Source organism: Aythya fuligula, chromosome 3 (genome assembly GCF_009819795.1).
Source record: "Aythya fuligula isolate bAytFul2 chromosome 3, bAytFul2.pri, whole genome shotgun sequence".
NCBI lineage: Eukaryota > Metazoa > Chordata > Aves > Anseriformes > Anatidae > Aythya > Aythya fuligula.
Window position 1 is genome coordinate 92,141,264 of NC_045561.1, and position 23,090 is coordinate 92,164,353.

The 23,090-nt window shown below is 36.2% G+C and overlaps 1 protein-coding gene across 1 annotated transcript in view; it reads left to right on the forward strand.

Annotated features, from left to right (window-relative positions):
• The window catches only part of KHDRBS2 (KH RNA binding domain containing, signal transduction associated 2), a 346,168-nt gene that overhangs the window by 223,865 nt on the left and 99,213 nt on the right, over positions 1–23,090 (forward strand). The window contains exons 5-6 of the mRNA XM_032184045.1: positions 9,788–9,915; positions 12,546–12,741. Coding sequence (XP_032039936.1) covers positions 9,788–9,915; positions 12,546–12,741 — 324 coding nt within the window. The remainder of the gene's footprint in view (positions 1–9,787; positions 9,916–12,545; positions 12,742–23,090) is intronic.

Sequence of the window (23,090 nt, forward strand, 5' to 3'; positions counted from 1 at the left end):
CAGGTGTTGGTGGGGTGGGATTACACACATTACTTAGAACCTGTCGCACTCTGCCTCAGCCAGGCAGCTGTTGGTGTCACCAGTTTTAAATACAAAGTTGTCTCCTGCATCAAACAAAAACATGGATGTCACTTGGCACACTTCTCTCAGAAGGGAAGGGTTCTCTGTAGACAAGCATGGAAAGAGCAGCTCTTCACATAACTGCATGTCCTCTGTTGGATTTCCTCTATATCATTACATTGGTTGTCCGTAAATTTCTCTGTATGGGAGCTAATTTAGATTATAGCAGGTCAAACCAAGCAGATTTAAAATATGTGTGATTCCAGTGTTTAAAATTGCTTTTGTATTTTTACAGCACTATCACATACCATCTTCCCAGCATGTTGCATGTTATCTTTTCCCTTAGTATATAAAAAAGCCTTGGCTCTAGGGATGATGTGCTATGCTCTTTAGTTTGGGTTAGTCAGATTTCTTTGTAGAAGGATTGAGTGAGAAATACAGTTACTGTGGTTTCTGTCTTGACCTCTTACTGAGGAGAACACTTGAGGTACAGCTGTCTTTCAAAAACTAAGCCCTGGTGGTGGTCTGAGCTTTTTAGAAGCTTTCTGTGCATGCTCCTAGGACTGACAATGGAAAGAAAGTCTTCATCCTTTTTCTCAAATCCTTATTTTGGAAAAAAAGAAGAAATGAATTCTGAGGTCATGTCACTGTCCACCCAACTGTTTTAGTTACCATGTTGCTGCAGTAAGTTCACCTTTCTGACTTTCAGAGTATTTAGTAATTGCTCTGTGCTGACTGAATTTAAGATATTTTTCTGTCTCCTATCTTTGAATCAGACCAAGCTTCTTTCTAGAGTTCAGTATATAGCGTTATTAAGAATGTTTCTACTGTGTTTGTACTAGAGCTGGTGTTTGCCAAGACAGTCCTTACTTCAATGAGAGCTCATGTTTTCTTAATTATATATTGCAGTAAATCAAAAAAATGCTCCTTTTGCTTTAAAAACTAATTCTTGTCTCATTTACAATCAATTTGTACAGATTATCACCTAATAGGATTTTTAAAAATTGTAAAATGATTTAGCAACCATAAAAGAAATGACACTCAACAAACATTTGTAAGGTATTTTAAGACTTCCCATCTTTCATTGTTCTTTGCTGTGCAACATGGGACCAAGAAAGCACAGCTGTAGCAGGGCTATATGAGTCAGTCACACAAAACGGGAGTAAACACATCTGAATTTTGCCATTCTCACCAACAAAGAGGCTTTGTCATTATCCTTGACAAGGGGGCTACAAACTTACACCATTGGGTTAGCAGGAGGCAATGTGGTTCCCACATGGCATTGTTAAAACAGAAGTTGTGTAGTTACTATACACAGCTTGTTAATTTCATTTACAAGCAACATGGCTATAGTAGACCACTGATCCTGCCCTAGGAGCAATTAGTAATCTTGTTAGTAATCAAAGTACACCTTCCCAACAAACAGCTGGAGAAGAGCGGTGACAGTCATACTCCTGTCCCTGCTTTCTTTGAAGGACACAGGTTTTCCCAGAGGAAAATCAATCATATCACATCCTTCCTTCCTAGAAGCCAGTATAAATATCCAGTGTAAAATCTATAAAGATTTCTTCAGTAATGTGTGGCTATACCACTCTCCCCACAGCTTGCTATATGTCCTGTTTATATATTACAAATTCCCTTATACATATCTCCTTCAAGTGACAACTGTAAATAAGCACAAGTCTCTGGCAGCCAGGATTCACTCAAAATTAAATTCAGGGATAGAGAGCTGTCAGCTAACTGACTTCTGTGGCATTATGGCTGTAATTTGAATGAATCACAGACCACGGCATCCATTGTTCTGAGGGCTGGGAGCAAGAGGGGTAGAATAAATTGGGGCAAATATCTGGAATTTAATACAGGTTTCTAAGGGTTTTTAAAACATCATGCACTGAGCTTCAGTGTGGTTACTTTGTGTGGCTAACAACATTTCCATGTAAAATGGAACAGTCTTTGGTTACAAGCCTTCTTTTCTATAAAAAGAGAGAAAGAGAGAGAGAAAGAGAAAGGAAAAGAAAAAGAGAGAGAGAAAGAGAGAAAGAAAAAGAATGAATACAAAACTAGATGAAGTTTATTTTGCTCTGTTCTAGCAAGAATTAAAATATCTGGATTGAAGTTTCATAACAGTTGCCTATGCACAATTTACACTGTGGGTATTGGCAGCTTCTCTTCAGATACTGAGGAGCAAGATGTCCCCCCTCCCTCCCACACTGCTTGTAGAGAGCAGTGCCCCATGCTGATGATGCCAGGCAGATTTAATTGTGCATGCTCAAAGAGAAAAATGACACCCACGCTTGGGTTAGTGCTCTCTGTGGCAAGCTGACAAATCCCCCAGCTGTCAACTAACCTCAAAGGCAAGTGTACGTGGCTCTAGCTTATGTCTGCTTGCATTCTGCCCATAGGCATTTATAAGCTGAAACTCATATTGGCTGCAACACATTCAAAATGTTACTGAGAGAAATGTATAGTCTGTTTTATGTGTTCCAGTCTCTAAGAGTGACCCACACAATTAAGGTTTATTTTTCAGACAGACTAGAAGCAGGTAAAACAACCTCTTTTTTATTATTTTTTTTTTAATGTGGCAAGTGAAAGGACATAATGTTTATAGCTGTGGATCTGGCTAAGTTGCCAATTGCTTAGAGAAAATCACATTTCTTCCTTCGAGTCAGATGGATTATATTTATATTTTTATGCATTTGTCGGGGGGAGGGGGTTACTGTCTGCCAAAGAACTGCATGCACACAGAATGGCCTTATGTAAGTTCCAATATGTATGGTCAAATGCAAAGAGGCATGTGGTGTTAATGCAATATTGGAGCCACGGAAGAGAACTTCTGGCAGAAGCATTATCACTTGTGGCGCACTGCAGGCTGTCCATCTAAACCTATCATTACCTGGCACCTATGCTCTAGTGAAATAATCAGACCAATCTACAAATGGGCAAAAAGCCATCTCAACAGATGGTCACGACTGTAGGTAACCAGGAAACCATGCATATACATTAAATATGGGTTCAGAGAACACAGATCTTATCTAGGAACATCAAAACAGCTGTCAGTTTTGAGCTTCTCCATATACTGTTGAGAACATATGCCATACCCATCAGAACCCACATAGGGTGGACTAGAGCCAGCTTCCACAGTTCTGCTGAACCTTGCAGGAATTGTTTGGTTGGGCATGGTCTCTGCTATAGATTAATCTTGTACTTTACAGTGAACTTTGAATTTTCATTAGAGAGACAAAGAATGAAGTTTTAGGATGCAGTTCCATCCACCTGATCTACATGCCTAGCTGAGATACTGCCTCACCTTAATTTTCGGTGATTGAGAGGGCTATACAATCTACGTGGCATAATTGCCTAAGTTTAAGTGGACATTGATAGAGAGAGGCTTTAGATGTGTGCAGGAAAAAGTCTGATATGTTTACACTTTGAATGCTATAGAATATTGGAACTGGATATTAGAATATAAGGAAATGCTAAAATACTTCTGTCAGCTAAGGATTTAGTTCACCAAGCTCTTCTGATACTAAGCAGCCAGTAATAATTCTCTTTTTTTTTTGGAACAGTCTGATATTAAAGCACTCAGCTAGGAAGTGGGAATTCCTGGGTTCTTGGCCTCTTCAGTACAATAAACTGGAGATCCTGACCCCATGAGTCCAGGTGAGCAACTTTCACCATGCTTTGAAGTTGAATCCTAGCAACTCCCTGTCATAAGGCCACATAAGCACAAAGTAGCAGCAACTTCAGGAAGCTCCTCACTACCAGGTATGCTCACAGACTTAATGCTTTCCCATATATACAAGAAAGCACGAGAACAATGTCTCTTTTAGTGCCCAAAATTAGTTCATATGTATCTAAAAGAAAAATTAAAAGGGCTGTGTTCACATCTCCTAACTCCATGTAATTCACTGGATCTTCTGTGCCCTACTGGCTGTCTATGGGTTTTCTGAAGCAGCTACTCAGTAGAAATTTCAAGCTAATTGGTGCTTAAGCTACGTAAATATAGCCCCAAGACAGAAACCTCAGGATTTAGGGGGGGTAGTCTAGCTTCAATAAATCTGTGCAAATTTATGGAGCCCTAAAGCTCTTTTACTGATTCTGGGAACTGGGCAGGAGGCAGAAGTGCCAGGGGAGTTCAAATCCATCTCCTGTTGCCTTTCTGCTACCTGCTAGGCTGAGTGCAGGAAGAGAGGAATGCAGAATGGAGAATACCTATGTCTGTGAATGTGAAGCTCTCTGTTGGCAACAGTTTCAGAGAAAATTACAAGCCTGAGAGAGAGTGTTCAGGCAGTACAGACTGAGATTTTCAGGACCATGGGACCACATTTCTGTTCTTGTCTATTCAGGTTTACTGTAAAGAGGTGGTGGTCCTTAAGGTAATATATGATTCTTTTGACTGAGGATCTGTCATACATGTTATCTGAAACCTCTCTATATAGGCCAGCTATAAATTTCAGGTATTGTTGCCTTGGGATCCTTAGCAAGCACTTTAAGAAATATACAGAAAATAACTGGAAGATAAGCATTTATATTTTACAACTTCTTTTACACTGAATTAAAATCATGGAAAGTTTGATGACTTAAATACAAAATGCTAACAGGTAGTTGTTTGTCTGTAGAATATGGTACCTTAGTTTTACCAACACCATGTGGAGAGTAGTCTGTCCTTCACATGATACATATAGCTAGCTTGGATAAGGAGTGTGAGTAAGTGTGAGTATGCTATAAACTGTCATCCATATAAGGGACCAAGTGTATCTTATTCATACTTCAACATTGTCAATATGAAGAATTATGATTATCATTTTTCGTTTGAGTTGCATAAATCTGCATTTTTAAGGTAGTTTGCCTTTAACATAAATTACTTTCCCCTTAACTATGGAGTTAGAATGAAATTCAGCTGTCACAGATAAGAGTAATGATATTTATTAATAGTGCAAATCATTCATATACATGGAAAGAACTTAAACTTGCAAAACACATCAGGACAGGAGATCACAGTCCTTAAGGGACTGATTTATCCTTGACTTCTATGAGCCTTTGTTATGCTAATGATAGATAGATATTCCTGAAATCTGTTGCCTCTGTCTACGTCTTACCCTTTGATTTCTTTATTAACTCTCCTCCCTTGTCACTGTGTGATCTTTTAAATTCAGATCAGGTTTTGCAGCTTGCGCCATATTTTGCTCCTTTTTACAAGAAAAAAAAATAAAAAAAAAGGTTTCTAACATTTCCTAGCTTATGTGCATTCACATTTTTGCCATACTTCCATGCCAGAACTGCCCCTGGGTGAGCTGTCACTGGTTTGATTTTGATACTGACAGCTTTCCTTTGTTCCTAGCACAGTCAAGGCAACTGACCTAATTAACCGTTCCACACCCTCATAAATAAGCATTGTTGTGGTAGTTTGGGATAAATGTGTTCATGTAATTTAGAAAACTAAGGGTTTTACCTTAATGCTTAATTTGCTTTGGGGCACTTAGATGAACATTGTGATTTGCTGGTGTCCTGGTTCTGTCCCCCTCCCAGCTCCTACTGTACCCCCAGCCTGCCCACTTGCAGAACAGTGTGAGAAGCTGAAAAGTCCTTGGCTTAGTGTAAGCACTGCTCTGCAACAATTAAAACATCAGTGTGTTATCAACATTATTCTCAGCCTAAATCCCCAACACATACCAGCTACTAAGAGAAAAATTAACTCTTATAATAACTGAAACCAGGACAGCTGGACCTGGGTGCTAGTGACTTTGCTAAGACTGTAAATCCTCAGTATTTTTTAAAGTCAAGATACATGTTTAGGTGAAATGTTATGGGTGTGGGTGGTTAGCTCACCTACAGTGGTTGTTTGCAAACACTGACCACCGTGATGTAAGCAGATGGCACCCTTAGTATCATTGAATCCAAAAGCTGTTTATAGCTAGCTAATAATGTCTTTAAGGATATAAACAGGAACAATATATATATGATAATGTAGATAATGAGCTATAAGATTCCTAAATTAGAGAAAAACTAGTAAGTACAGCACATTTCTCATGAGCTTATTTTAATAGAAGGAGTAGGGATTTCTTTCTAAAACAACGTATTACTACAGTGTATAGCTACTTCATTTTTCTTTGTTCAGTATAGGTATGTCTTGCAACATCTTGTACTCTCTCGGGACTAGATATATATGAAACATCTGCAGCATAATTTGCTCAAGTGCTAAGCTCTGAACTCAGCTACAATTAAATATTCAGCAGGATACTCTGTCTCTAGCTAGACTCATGTAGCAGTTATAAAAGATTAATTCAGTGTTATGTTTCTGTTTAATGAAGAGTTGAAAAGAGCATTTCTTTTCAAAATTTCAGATTTCAGGTTTCAAGGTTATGATTTTTATTATGCTTTTTTAAAGGGCATGTAAGATAAATGATCTATATATAGTAATTTAATAGATTTTTTTTTTCAGGATTCCCAGCATTTTAATTACAGTTCTCCATACACCTTATTGTCTTTTTCTTGCTCTTTTAAAATGCATAGTGCATATTTCTTAACAGGGAATACAGTAAATAACCTGTAGGAAAATAAAAGGCACTGTATAATAGAATGGTGCAGATTTGCAGGTCTTGCTGTATTTTGTTGTTGTGTTTTTTTGTTTTTTTTTTGGGGGGGGGGTCTTTTAGTAAATGCTAAGATTATAAATGATATGCCCATCTGACCAAGGAATAGTAGCTTTGAGGTAGTTTCTGGTAGAAGTTCATTTATACAACATTCTAAAAGCAGCAACACAGAAAGTTTAAGTTTATGTTCTTTGCAGGTCCTTCTTTCCTTTCTTCTTCCATTCTTCTTCCTTTCTTTTCCCCCCCACATCTTACTCTTACAAAATTTATTTTCATTATTAATGAAGCTCATTCCTAGCACTGCTGTGGAACCTGAAGGGCAAACTCAATCAGCTAGTTTGAAGTTCTAATCCTTGAAGAGCCAGTGTGAATAACGGATGATATTAAGCAAGGCATAGTAAATGGTACATGTTTTGATTTTGCTGTAAATGTGACCTGATTGATCCTATCTGTGTTTTTCCCTCTGTGTTTTACAGAACACGTTTCTCTAGAACAATGTATATATCTTATTACCATTAATGTTAAAACAACAGAAAAATGTGCAAAAAGATTTGAAGAATGTTGTGATCAGAAAGCTATCATCTTGTTTATTAGAAAATTTGGGATTTACCCTTAATTATGATTCTGCTACAAATGCCACATATTATGCTGTATGAATGTGGTTCTCTTCTGAACTGAATTGTTAGGATTTATTCCAGCTGCACTTCCTAGAAATTTAGAAGTAAAATTATGACTAGGCCTACACTCTCTTAGAGCACAAGGTCAGCATCATATCATTCAATAGATTGCCCGTACCTCTGATTCAGTATTGTAGGAAGAAAGAGGCTTAGTTCCTTTGTGGGGTCTCTTTGGGATTGATTCCTAAGATTAAATAAAAAACAGTTGCAGAACTGTCTGAGAACTTCTCCTGTTTCTCCAACCCCTCTTCACTCATACCTGCCTCAGGTCACCAACTTCTCAACTATTCAGCACAAGAGTTGGGCTTTGTCTTCAAGTTTTAGTTGGTTTCATAATTCAGGTTTACCAGATGTTCTCCCTTCCTACAATAGCACCTGCTGAAGAGGCAAATCTATACACAATATCCTGGGCACTGAGGAAGATGGATGAGAGCTGCACAGTCACAAAAATGTCTATTGAAAGGGTCCATTGAAGATTTTCTTCACTCCTACTGACAACAGTAAACAGTAAATCAGGACAACTATGGCTTTGTTTGGCTGAGTCTTGAATCTGTATAGCCTGTTCCAGGTTTGCACTATCCATCTAGTGAAAGACTTCTTCCTCATGAGAAGCCCAAATCTCCTCTTTGTCTGCACCACTTTGTAGCTCTCCTTCAAGTACTTGCAAACTCCTCTGATCACTGTTCAGTCTCCTCTTCAACAGACTAAAGAAGTCCACATTCCTGAGCTTCTCCTCATATACTCTAGGCCACTGACTACCTTGGTAGTCCTCTGTTGGACCTTTTTCAGTTTCACCACATTCATCTTAAATTGGCAGGCCAAACTTGGATAAAATACTCTAGGTCAGACATAAGCAACACTGTGTAAATTGGATACCTTCTATTGAGCTGCTGGCTGTACTCCTCTAATGTAGCACTGTATGAAATATACCTTATTTCCAAAGGAGAACACCCTATATTCAATATTCAAACAGGCATCCACTAGATCATCTTCAGCAGTGCTTTGACTCAACCTGTAATTTCCCAGCCTCTAAAAATGTGTGGGCTTGATTATTGCAGCATATGTGCAGAACTCTGCACCACTTCTTGTTGGCCTGCAAAAGGTTTCTGTTGGCCCTTCAAGCTTCTCAAACTCCTTGTAAATTGCAGCTCTATTTTTCAGTGTGTCAGCCATCTACTGTTAGAATTATCTACAAATTTCTTACACCTACTTTGCTGACAAAGCATTTATTATATGTCTGACTCCAGAAAGTTGGTAAGGATTAGGAATAAGTAAAGTCTAGGTTCCATCTCACTGTTTGTCTGGTCTCTAACTTGGCTAAAAAGTGTCATTTGTAAAGCAGCCTGGATAGTCACCCATCTGAGGTGACTGTAGCAGGTACTGTAGCATTTTCAGATCCTGGCATGCCTGTCAATGACAGTTGCAAGTTGAAGGATGAAAAAGTGAAGGGTTGAAATTCAATAATATTTTCTGTTTTGAAATACTAGTTAACTATTGCAGAACTTATTGCCAGAGGGATGATTAATGCAGAGGGCTCTTATTTCTATGATCAGCACACAAGGAGCTGAAAATAAAATGAAGGAAACAAAAAAAAGGGAATTCTGACTAAGACAAAGGTTGTAAAATAAGTTAAAATTACCCAATATTATATATTTTGTGTCAGTAAGAAAAGGATATTCATCCAATGTTCTGTTTACTGAGACAACAGAAGCTTGCAGAGTTGATACCCTGCAGTCTGAGAATGGGCCTATTTTATATAATTGAACAATTTTATACAGTAAACATAGCATTTTTACTCATGAGTCCTAAAGAGAGCTCCTTTCAGAAGTGGTTTAGTAGATATACAGAATAACTAAGGACATTATTCAACGATGATAAAATTCAGTAAAAGAAATGGATGTAGAATTTAACTTCATAACACTATAATTATTGGTATGTTATGATTAAACCATCCAAACAAATGCATCCAGTGTAATTTTTCATGCTAAGGTGCATCAGCAGATGGAATCTGTGTTTGGAGTATGTGAAAGTTACCAATGCTGTCTGCCTAAAAATATATCAGGTATTTATAATTTGATAAATATGATTTTGAGCTGTTTGAGATTGGTACCTTTTTATGTGAAAGTGCATTTGCATCTTGTTTAAAGATATATCCTTAGCGTCTACTTTGTCTTTATGCCTTGTGTACCTTACATGTTTTATTTTGTGTGTATATCTTGTTTATGGCCATCTTAAGTATACATGTAAGTTTGTCTGTCCACATATTATAGGTAGCTTTCCAGCCCACAAATACTTCAATTTCATATCATTTGTGCATATAGAAAGATCCTATTTTATCCTACAGGTGATAATGTCGGGAAATTGACCCAAATAGCATCTATGTAATTTCTGTTTTGGGTTATTTGGCAGTTCAGCCAATATACAAAGTTTCAGCAAGTTTTATCTTTTACATTTCAGGATTATAATGATGAAATTCGTCAGGAGCAGCTGAGAGAGCTATCATATTTGAATGGTTCTGAGGATTCAGCACGTGGACGGGGCATTCGAGGAAGAGGGATCCGTGTGCCACCTGCAGCTCCTTCAAGGTGTGGTAACCTGAACTATTATGCTAGTTGTGTTAGAAAATTTAAACAATGACAAAACAAGCATAGAGGTTTTTTGTTTTATTTTGTTTTGGTTGGTTGGTTGGCTTTTCTTAAAAAAAAAAAAAAAGAAAAAAGAAAAAAAATACACATTATGGTCAGTAAACCAAAAGGTTTTTCTTCTAAGAACTTGTGCAGTCTATATTGCTCCAGGCTCTAAAATATAGGCTGTAGAGCCTATAGTCAGGGTATACCAGCAACAGGCTGCAAATCACAACAGGTTATGAAGCCACTAGAAGGATATGTCTAAGAAAAAGTATTGTAATGCTGACACAGAATCAGTATGGTCAGTATCATAAAACCATTGGTTTTATAAGCGTTCTGATCCATAGTCAGAGAAGGCCACATAGTCTGGATAACACTTCATTTATTACCAAATCATGACTTATTTTTGTGCATATTATATGTATAATGTTATATATATATATATATATATTGCATTGAATTTTATTTTTCATTTGTATTATCAGTTCTATATGAATTTCATTGATATCATCTAAAAGCATTGATATATGAATGTTTCCAGAATTCTTCCAACTACTTTTTAAATATATTGTTGACAGAGAGCTCTGCTTGTTCAGAAGACCTGTATAATGCACTCCTCCAGACCCATTTTTGACCATGAATCCTTAAAATTTGCCACCTAAGTTAAGTTATCTAGCTACTTGGAGGCCTCCACAGAGATCATTTCAAGATGGGTCCTAAGAAATCCACTTTTATTTTGGAGGAAATAGACCTCCTGATTTTAAGCACACAGATGAGTCATTCTTCAGTAATTGAACTGGCTGATCTTACCTATGGTCTTTCTTTCTTCCCTGAAAGTGTTTTCCCTCAGTTTTTGAATGAACTTTTTTATCCATGTATGATGCCATGTATAGGATTTGTTACAATTGGCATTCATGACCATCTTGTAGTGGAAGACTTTTGGGACTCAGAAACCACTCTTTGTTACACCTAAGATCTATGAAGGGCTTACTAATAGTGATGTTCAGAACATCACTGCACCAGACTGCCAACTTTTAAATTAGATTCAAAGCATAATCAGTGGTGTGCTGGGCTCCATTTCTTGCAGGAGCAGGGGGGAGAAGGAGCAGGGGGAATGAAATGAGAAGGGCTCAAGGGTTCAGATTAGGACAGGGATAACACTCAACAATTATCAACATGGGCAAAACAAACAGCATAAGGAGATTAATGTAATTTCTTACCTATTACTAACAGACTACTGCAGTGAGAAACTAAAAACAGCTCTGCCCCAACCACCCACTCCTATCTCCTCCCCCCAGGCAGCACAGGGGAATGGGGAATGGGGGCTGCGGTCAGTCCCTAACACTTTGTCTCCACCACTCCTTCAGTTACTCTCTGCCCCTGCTCCATGTGGGGTCCCTCCCACAGGATGCCTCCTTCCCCAGCTGAGCCTGCGGGGGCTGCCCACAGGCAGCAGTTCTTCAAAAACTGCTCCCATGTGGCTCCATACCACAGGGTCCATGCCCCAGGAGCAAACTGCTCCAGCACGGGTCCCCCATATGTGGGCAGTAGAAATCCCAAGAGAATATTAAAATAAAATGGAACTGAAACGTTTTAAGTTAAATATACTTGCGTAAAGTTACCTCCTGAAAGTTGTAGTAAAATAAAGATGATCAAAAGCTAACACCATTGGCTTGATTGTCTCAGAAGAGAGCTGATCAGGGCTTATACAGCTGAGGGAAACCCGAGTTGCATTCACATCTCTGGACCTGGCTGTTAAGTGTTGCCAGCATCACATATGGTTGTACTGGCCACTTGCACAGTCTTCAGAAACAGTAGCACACTCAAAAGCGTACTACTCTAAAAGGAAACTCATAGATTGCTTCCCTGACATATTGTCCTTCTAGTTTGGCATACAGTATAGTTACAAGAGCCTCCTTTTAAGCAAGAACAGCTGCTGCTGTTTCTTCTGACATACCAATTACTATGGTGCAGTGGGTACAATATAAATAAATGGAAGGATGCTAAACCCTTCTGTGCTTGTTTGTATGCAGTGCTGTCTCTGTACAGTTGGGAAAGATGAATCCCATGATGTCCTTTGCTTGTGCTGATCTAAATTAGACAGGAGAAAATGTCCTTACTCTCCTTTTATACTGTTGTTCTGCTTTACTGTGCTAGTTTCTGCCATTGAGCACCATCTTATGTTCAGACAGATTCTCCCACCCACCAATAAACATGTGAATGACAGTGATGACTGCTCTTGTACTTTGAAAGCAACAGAAAAAAGTCCTTACTTTCTTCTTGTTTTGGAACTACTTCAGAGTGACTCCACAAAACTGAATTACAATGATCCAGGATTTCATTAGTACAAGTAATATGAGGATCAGGTGTAAAAAGTACTGGATAGCTTAGAAATAATGCCTTTCCATAACAGGAGTTCTGCTTGAGATACTGCCTAAAAGGGCTTGATATTGTAGCTGCCAAAACCTCCGAGTTATACGATACTTTAAATAGTAGTAAAAGTATAAGAGCCTTTAAAGTGAGGTAGCACTAGCATATCCTCCCTTGATGTACACCTCAAAATGATCATCTTTTTTTGCTGCCCACAGGGGCCGTGGGGGTGCGATTCCTCCGCCCCCACCTGGACGAGGTGCCCAAGCCCCCAGAGGAGCACCAGTGACACGTGGAGCACTTCCCGTCCCACCAGTAGCGAGGGGCGTTCCTACCCCTCGAGCAAGGGGTGCCCCAGCAGTCCCAGGCTACAGACCACCCCCGCCACCTGCACATGAGGCATATGAAGAATATGTAAGTAACTGTATGCATTAATAACACATGTAAATCAAAGTGGTGAAGTTCATGTACCTCTGAAGTTGGAGACTCTAGTCCAATAATTCCTCTGCCTCTACTGCGTACCTCCTGCTGGTGAATTACAGCCTAGGTGATATAATGTGGTCTCTTGGGTGATTGGCATTTACAGAGTTTTTCACAGCTTAGTTTTGGATATGAGAAGGTCATGCTGGTTAGCTTTCACTATATCATGTAAAAGCAACACAGACTATAATGTAGTCTAAAGACAGTATTATAGTTGAAAATCACTGTTTACTGTAGGCAAGTTCTTAGGAATAACAAATTATATCCTCAGTGAGAAACAAAGATATTTATTTTGTTCTTCTGAATCCTTCTTATTGCATAAATATATATAATGTATATTTATTTGTACTCATAATTGTGTTACAGATACATAACAAATAGAAACTCACTTAATTTTCATATAAACTGATATAATAATGCATATTTAGCAAGGAGCGATATTAACTGTCACCCTTCCTTATGAGGTGTTAATAGTAATTATACTGTAAACATCAAAGCTTTCAAGCCATCCTTATTAATGTTCCCCTCCTGCAACTATCACCATAACAACAGATATTCAAGTAGAGGAGAAGGTACCATCAAATATAGTGTCTGACTTTTTCCTGAAGTAGCAAATCCAAAGGTAAGATGAACATCCTGTCCACTCTGTAATTCTGTCACTATTGAGAGAATGCAATTTTATCCAATCAGCGGTCTTCCTGGAACAAAAGAAATTGAAATAGAAATTAATCACTGTTGGTAAAGCTTTACCTGTTTATATTTGTAGAATATGGGTTAGATCACAACTACTTCAAATCAGGGGCACACATTCTGTCAATGACAAAAATCACAGCTGAAAAACAGCTGCAAAAAAGGAGACAAATTAAGTAATTTTCTGTTATTTTTGCCTCAACATGGTTTCCATCTTTAAATGAGTATAAAGCCCTCCTTAAAATAAATGGAATTAAATATATATATATATATATTTCATTTACAGATAATATGTTATCTGTTGGTTGCAAAATGTATAAGATCTTCCTGTGCTGTGCAGAACTGTCTTTTCCTAATCTACACATGACAAGTTTCAAACCAGCATCCTTGTAATTTAAGTTTAAGATTATGAATGAAGAAAACCTTTTATTTTAATCTACAGTACCGGTAAATGTCCTAGGGTATTAAACAAATTTCAGGAAACCTTTCTTAGGCATTTTCTAGATGGCAAATATACAGAAAGCAGCAGTTGAGGCAGCTGGATTAAGGTTAGGAAACCATTCAGCCAGTTCCACATTGGTTTTCCTCTCAGGAACACCAAATATACTCAAAATTAAAAGTTAATTTAGGTTATAATAGAGTATTCCAATAAAAACTAAATAATGCATTTGTATTTCTACTTTGCTTACCTACATGATAGCAAGCATCTTGTCTTTTGGAGATCCTTCAGTTTTGGAGATCCTCCTGTGTCCTATCAAAATCTATATTCCCAGCAGGCTTTCTCAGACTTCCTGTCATCCAACAGTTTGCAATGAAAATCTCTGTCTTCACAATTTGGAGACACTTGTGAGCATAATCCAAATACATGCTGCTATCTTATGGACTGAGATAATAATTAAAGCTTTATTGTGTGCAGGTAGAAGGAAAAGTTCAGTATGAATTTGTAAATAATATTTTAGGGGAAATATTTTGAATTTTGAACAAAGTAGTCAACACAGGCTTTCTTCCCACACAATTTGCAATTGCACCACATATCTGTCTGCATGCTTAAACCAATTGAATCTATTTGTTGACCAGCCACAAATGTCATATGTAATTGTTGTTCTTTCACACTCAATCCTAGAGATGAAAAACTAATTTACAATGAATAATTTATCCAATTTACTTTGTCTCATTTTCTGCTTGTAGGTAACTCACAAGCATATTACAATTTCTTTATGTGTTTATGTCTTTCATTTTTGAGTACAGTATTCCTCTAGAAATTTTGCATAGTGTATGTGAGCACCTTTTGTTTGATTAGTTGTGCATATGAATGCAGTGTCATTGATTGTCAGTATCCATATACAGTCATTTGAATGCTGAGTTGAAAGTGAACTCAAGAAATAGAATATGATGGCTGCAGCAGATTTTTTTAATGCGTTTCCTGAAAAAAAAGTCTTTTGATATTTTCTCCGTTCTATTAATTGGAGGTTGTATTGACTTTTAGACCTTGAAACAATGAACTGTCCAGATCATTTTGGATAAGCATTTAAAAGTTTGGATCATTCCTCTGTAATTATTTAATATTTTGCATTTTCCTAATGACCTTTGGAAAGTCCATAAAACAAAATGCCTGAAGGTTTCTCAAGAAAAGTGAAGATTTGTTGCTGTGATGAATGTATTCATGTTCAAAATTTTCATGTAAAGCTCAACCAAAAGAAAATAATTCTGAACAACCAGAGTCACAATCAGAAGAGAGGGAGGCTAGACAGGCAGGTGGCCACTTGGGCAGCCTTTGGGCAATGTGCCACACTTCAAGCCTTTGATTTCTTTACTTGCTTTTGAAACAGATATATAGCTTTTATTGGGTCTAGCTTAATTTATTTGAGAAACTTCTGAAGATCACCTGAAGAAGAGGTACAGATATCAAAAAGCATGTGCAAAGAAAAGTAATGCTTACTACTTGACCTTCCCTTGTCTTAAAAACAGTTCATTGTGTGTGAATGTGGATGGAGAGCTTAATGAATAACTGGTGTGCAGCTTCTGGGATCAGATAGGTTGTCATGGGTTTGTAACATGGTGAGTCAGAGTACTCTTCAAAGTGCCTACTCTTAGTTCAGTGCAACTACCTGTACTATGTGCTCTGTTTAAGATGTTCACTAGAGTGCGGTTTGGAGCAGAAGCTTGAACTGGTCAAAGTGAACTTTCCTCAGAAGAAGCTTATTTCACAAAGCTGAACTTGACTCTTTGTCATTATCCTCTGGGACACAGTTTTATATCCCTAATCCACAAGCACTGCCATACTGAAGATGTCCCTAGAGGTTGAAAAGGGTTCAAACCTGATAAGAAAAAACAGCCTTCTGAACTTCAGGTTCTATTTTTGTTGTTGTTTTTTATTTGTTTTTCATTTGTTTGTTTACTGGAAACCACACAGTGTTGTTGCCCATTAAAAGCATTATGGATCATACTCAGAATCCATTCACAAATACAGTACACAAATTAATTTGAATTATTGCTTAAGCCTTCTTTCCAAATCTAGTAATATATGCCACCACCAGTTGGAAGCAATGGCTCAGCTAGAACTTTTCAGGAGTACTGATTTATTACTGAGCTCCACTGTTACTCAAAGGGTGCTAAGGGTAATATTATTAGAGAGAGCAGCAATGCCAGCAGGTTTTAATGAAAAAATGGCTGTTTGGAATTTGTCAAATTCAGTTTTTAAATTAGGTTCACATTCTAAATTTCATAAGACAGCAATGTTTTGAGTAGAGAGAACGGTACTGGAATTGCGTTTTAATTGCCTCTCCTAGACTTACATCTTATGCAGCTGTGGTTTGAAGTATTAGTTTTGCCTATGAGACAGCTGATGTCTGATCTACAAATCTTATGATGTTTCTGTATCAGTGCACCAAGATAGGAGATAGGAAATAAAAATGAGTTCAGACATTGTTTCAGCCCAGCATCATCACCTTATTGACAAGGCCAATGAGAAGATTGATTTTGTGCCATTTATTCATTACAGTTGTTAAGATTTGTTTGGTTGAACATCTACTTTTATCAGCTACTTGAAATATGGTGAGGAAAATTAACATTGTTATCATCTTTACAAATTGGGGGGAGACTTCTGGAGACTTTTTTTTTCAGCAAGAGTAAGCAATTTTAAAGGCTAATCTCCTATTGACAACTTTAGAGACAGCAAAAGGATGATAGACATGACTGATGGTGACTGATGATAGACAGTAGTGTGACAGAGAGTAGTACTTGAGTAGATATTCCACCAGAAGGAACATCCTACTGAAGAAATAAAGACACAGACTTTTCGACTCAAGTTAACAGCAAAATATTTAAAGGGTGCTTAGCCTAAATATAAACCAAAAATACAGTTGCTTTCTGGTCATGCTTTGGAATTGATTTGACTCTGGAGTTGTATTTCTGTCTTCTTAATCTGAATGAGTTGTGATAAAAACAGTGATGTTTTTCTTTACTTTTTAAGAGCTTTTGTAAACCTTTTTAAGAGGTCTAATGCAAGTATAGAAGTGACCTAGCATTTGTTTCCTTATTCCAGATGCAAATAGTTACAAAAACAGAATAAATTTTATATTAAAACACACAAAATTTTAAAATTTACTTGAACTTAGTTTCATTCCTGGATGAGAAAAGGAAGGACTTCCAAGTAGTTATGGCATGGTTCTAAGGAAATTAGAGTAACTTGTAATTTAAGTTAATGTTAATATTTCTAGTAATATAAATTTGCTTCACTAGAAATTTATGGACTGCTTTAAATAAAATGAAAAACAAAGCAAATATGCCAAATTTCCAGCAAATAGGATGGAATTTCATATATTAAATACTCAGGATTTTTCTGCAGCACCGTGCACACAAAGTAATACATCTTAACATCTTAATATGAATACCTAGATGAGGGTCTTGTATTTACAAAGAAATATATGTATATATATTTTTTTTTTATTATTGTTTTTGCAAGATATATGCCAATCTGTCAAGACACTGTGAAACTGGTGCAGCTCCTATCTGTAGGACAGCCAGATGAAAGAACAATTTTAAATGCCTCTGATTTTACTGATCAAACTGGCCCAAAATAGCTTTTGGTTATCTGCTGGAATAGTGAAGAGCAACATTTTTACAAAGAAAACAACTACACAGTAAGATAGACAGTGTTTTTAATGTCATGCTGTTCTTCTCATTTCAAGCTATTTAAAATTAAAGCAAATGTCAAACTAAGCTGTTCATTCTAAACCCAATGTTTTTTTTTTACTTTTTTCAATAGTTTTCAAACAATCTGAAACAACTATGCTCCTGTTTACCCAGTGCCAACCTAGATAATGAAAAGACTGCCAATAAGAGGCATTTTGTCACACTTCAGCATTTTTAAAAGAATAATCAACATTTACATGTGACTACAATCCCCAAAATTGTGCTTGTGGATGCTTTGCTTAATATTTTAAACTAGAAATCTTAGGGCTTTTAAATTAATTCTATCTGCTACTTTGAACGCAGATGGACACTGTGTACAAAGACCTGCACTTCTGCTTCATGGCATGTTTGTGCCTGTATTAGTGCTTCAATGAATACGTTAAAGTGAGTGAGCAATTGGTACTTGATTCTGCTACTTTTAAAGTCAATTCCTATAATCCCAGCAGGCCATTCTCAGTGAGAATGAGAGCAGGACAACTAAGGAGACTAAGGAGACTCTAAATCTTAAAACACTGAAATACGTTGGATATAATTACATTCAAAGGGGATTTTTTTTTCTGAATTGTTTTTCTAAATTTTGAGATGTGCCATTTATTTATATGTGGCCCTTTTGCATGAAAAAGAATCAAGAATGTACTGGGACTAAAGATCATTTGAATAAAGCTGGAATTATAGACATGGGTATCTGCATGGCAGAATGACATATTGATTAAATATGATTGATTACCTCATTAAGCCCAACACACTTAGAATAAAAGCTAAACTATATTCAACTTACATCTGTTGTGACTTGAAAAATCAAATCTTATTTTTACTATAATAGTGATAATCAGGACAGTGTTTGTATTATCTGAAAGATTCTGTTGGGCTTTGAAAGAATCCTGTGAATGATCATCTCATGAAGGTAGAGTGGGTTTTTCTATTAGTTATTCGAACTTTGGAAAATTTAATATATTGATAATATAAAAATATCTATTTGTAAGAACAAAAATCACAGTCAGCATTAAACCTTCAGTGTCTAAAAACCTGCAGTTTTGCTTACCTGTGCAAATTGTCATTTGGTTCATATTTATGATATTTAATGATATTTAAATGATATTTAGATGATATTTAAACAAAAAAGGCTTATTCCTTGCAACCATGTCCTGAAATAACATGTCAATAAATATGAATACTGCCTTCAAACTCATCACTGATATGAATTTCTCAAAAATTGACAATGTGCTGTAGAATATACTTTTATTATATGTCTTTCTTGGTTAGAATGGATTTGATTTGTTTTGGTTGTAAAAAATACATTTATTCAATGGACTAGACTTTACTTATAAAATACAGAAAAGTTTTAACATCTACTTATAGATGCTTCAGAAAGATTTTGTGAAGAAACTTTTCTGTTGTCCTCTCCATGCTCTTCTAGCTTTGCAAAAGTAATTATCTCCTTGATATTAGTTATCAAGTTTTCAGTTCAAAAATGTTTTCTTTGCTAGACAGAGTATAAAAGAAAATGCTGATGCAGCTGTACATGTTTTAGTGTTATACATGATGTTGATACAACTACAACCTAATAAATATTTATATTTGTTATATAGAGATCTAAGTGAAGGGCATCTCTCAAATGATCATCCAGCTTTCAGATGGTCCTTAAATATTCATAGTGTATGCTGTTATATTCATAAGATACTACATAAAAAATATATGGAGTACTCTCCATAGATACAGAATTTGTCTGTATCATGCAGTTGACCATTTGATCATTAAACAGTGTGATTGTTCAGGAGCCTGTTGCTAAAAATATTTGTCTACTATCTCTTGTATATGTTGCACTTTATCATTTGGTTATTTGTCTTGGCTGGTACAAAATGATTCCATAGACATTTCACTGGCTAAATTTGATTCTGTGACTGCATCTCCACCCATGCTTTCATTTTTATGACAGGTTGCGAAGGTGAGTTATAAGTATGTATTTTGTGCAAATTCATAGAAACTTGGAAGATTCCTATTTGGGGCAAATCCAATTTAGAGTTGTTGAGAATTCAGTTATTGTGTGAATTCAGTGATGATGGAAAGCCATGTTTTTTTCTTTCACTTCTTGGAATATCTTACCCAGAATTTGTCCATTGAGGTACTATAATGTTAAATTTTTTGGACTGCAAGACTTTTGGACTACAAGGCTTATCATAACTGGTGAGTTTCTTAGGAACCAGGAATACATATAAATTCTGTGTTAATGAGAAAAGTTCAGTGCAAGCTTCTATTTCTTGCAGAATGGTAAGCAAAGAAACTTCAGCTGTTTTAGACTATCAGGGAAGCCTTAAATTCAGGTTTCAGGAAAGATGCTGGCTGACAAGATGGCACTTAACATCATCACACCAGCATTGCCCCCAGCCTTACGCACATATACTTGTACAGTTTTGCAGTAAATGCAGATTAGTGAGTCTTTATTATAGTAGATAAACAGAGTGCTCTGTATATCAGTAGACCTCATGTATAGCTAACAGTACTACTGTTTTGTATTATATTTATTTATAAGGGATTTTCATTATAGCTAAAACATAAGCTTTATTCATATAGTAAAATGTACAGTTTAGGAACCGTATTATATTAAATTCAATCTTTTATGGACTGTTCCAAAATATTATTATATTTATCCTACTATTTTAAGGGCAGGTATTTAAAAATACTTTCAGTTGCATAAAGCTGTCATCAGCATTCATGTTTTCTTATTTTCCATACTTTCATGACATTGTCATCTTGCAAAAGTATACTTCTGTATGAAACTGCAGTGATACCTATTTAGCAACTGCACTTAAAATCAAAGATAAACATTACACAGCAGTTTTGTTTCATTTTCTGGCTGATGGACCTCTTACACAGTTGCTTCTATCCATTCACTTAATGTTTACTCAGGATAATTGAAAAAGAGGATTTCTATTTGGTACAATAAAAGGCCTGAAAAGTAGTCTTATATGCCTATAACCTTTTTTTTTCTCTCAATATGTTCAGTGCATTTGCAACTCTCAATTTCAGTTACACATAGGAAGAAAAAGGTTTGTACTAGGTGAATTATCTCATGTACTTGGATGCAGAAGCACTTGTTCAGCAGTATGCCTGTTCTTCCTGGTTATTTAAGGAAGGCTCAGATAAATACCTTAGATTTTCACACACAGAAGCATGCATTTATATACCCTGTGGGTATGCTGGTATAGACAAAGCTTGCTCAAGCTGTGCCATGGATGCAGGCCATCTGCAGGCACATGGCAGCAATTTCTTCCCCTGAGGCAGGAAGTGAATGTCCCATTATCGAGTACTGTTGGAAGAAGAAAGGTTTATGACTCTACAACTACCTTAGTATTTCCAGTAAATCATTGCTTGAGTATAGAGATGAATGCTTGCATTCTGATAACCATATGCATATATGTTATCTCTAGATAAAGCACATAAAAATATGGTCCACTTCTTTCAGAAGTCCATATAAGGACTTAATACTGTGCAGAGCTCCTCTGTAGCCTATAATATAAATTAGTAACTGAATAAGGGTCATTCTGAAAGACTTGAGAAAAAAATACATATTTTAATAATGTATTTTCTAACCAAACAGTCTGGTGGAAGAAAATATTTATCTGCTTTCTCTTGACAGCTGTGTTGTAGAAATTTGTTTCCCAGCTTTTTTTCCACAGTGATTTTTCCATACTGATTAGACCTAAGTAAAGACTCTCAGTATGCTCTTGTCTGAGCCCAGACTGGTACCACCTAACCACAGTAGCAAAACTGTGGCTCTGTCTTAGAAAACTAGACTGTCAGGATTCTGAAAAGCTGTTGCAGACCTACCCTAGAAAAAGAGCATTTGATGGTAAACAATTATTGGTTTTGAAGACATAGTGAACAGTAATTAACGGTGATGCTCATTGGTGTGTATAATCTGGCATTATATATTTGAGACAGGAATAATCAAATGAAACTAGGGAAAAATAAATTGGTTATTTCTACTTCCATTAACTTATGTGAAATGGTTAGACCACTCTGAGCAGAGAGTGGTGGACATATCCTGGAACTCTTAAAAGGAGTAGAAAAAAAGATATCAGTATATATTTAAAAGATTAATTTTGCTTGTATAACCCAATGGGTTATGGAGTAAAATTTGTCTTTTTTTCCAGCTTTAATTTCTTTAGAAAAAGTGGTATTAAAGTGACAATATGCCAATTTTTAAAACAATTAGATCGATTATATTTTATCAAAGATGAAGAGTTAGTGTATCTCTCTGAAATGTAGCAAAAATGTTGAAAATATTGATCTTGTTATGAAACTCAACACCTTATATTTGACCTAGACGGCTCTTAAGGAGTGTAGCAATCACCAGAAGAGGGTGATGCAGTATGCATCAGCTCCAGGATGATAAAGTGGCTGGCTAGAGATGAAAAATGTTCTTTCTCCATACAGACCTGTAGGTTTTTTTTGTTTGTTTGTTTTGTTTTTCCTGGTGAAAGTATGCTTGCCTGCCTTTTAATAGCTTCCACAATCATTATAAGTACCATTACTCATAGATGCCTAATATGTGTAGCTCTCTTTTAGCTGCTGTTGTTTTCTACCTCTTGTCAATATCATATAAAAATGTGTGGAGTGTAACATCTGAAATCATATACAGTACAACATCTGATAAGTGAAATTAGGTAGGCAAGCACTACTTACATTAGTATCTTAAGAACAGATAAGTATCCTGAGGATGCTCTTGCAAACAAGACATTTACTACCCTATGAAATACAGTAAAACTGAATGTAAATATTTCTGTAGCATATCTTTACTAGTGGAGATTACATATCAGTTCCTGTCAAGGTGCTTTACCTGTAGTTTTGATGGTTAAAATGTTAAAATTTATGCTTATTTGTTTTAATACAAATCTCATTTTAAGAATAGATCTTTCCATTTTCATTACCTATTTACATGTAATTGCTAAAAATGATTTATGGGCAAGATTTTGTTTGGTTTGCTTTGCTTTTATTGTCAAAATTGCTCAGATATGTAAAACTTCATTAAGTTGTTTAAAATTTATTTAATAATCAATGATAATAAAAGAATAAGTACTTTTAAACTGAAACAGAATTTTGGAAATTGGAGATTCCAAGCATTTTGACAGAACAACATTAGTTATCTGAACAGAATGCAAATTTTATCTTTGTCATGCAGAAAATTCCTAATAAAAAACAGTCTGTAGTAAGCTGTTAAAGATGGTTTGTTGCAATCTGGATATAATTAAAATATTAAAATTTACAGTTCTAATGAAAAAATATAAGCAAATATTCAAGATTGTGTAGATCAAGCTGCAGAGGAAAGACAGAAAGAATGTGTTTCACTACAAGTTAAATTTTCTCAAATTTCAATGTGGACATCGTAGCTGACAGAA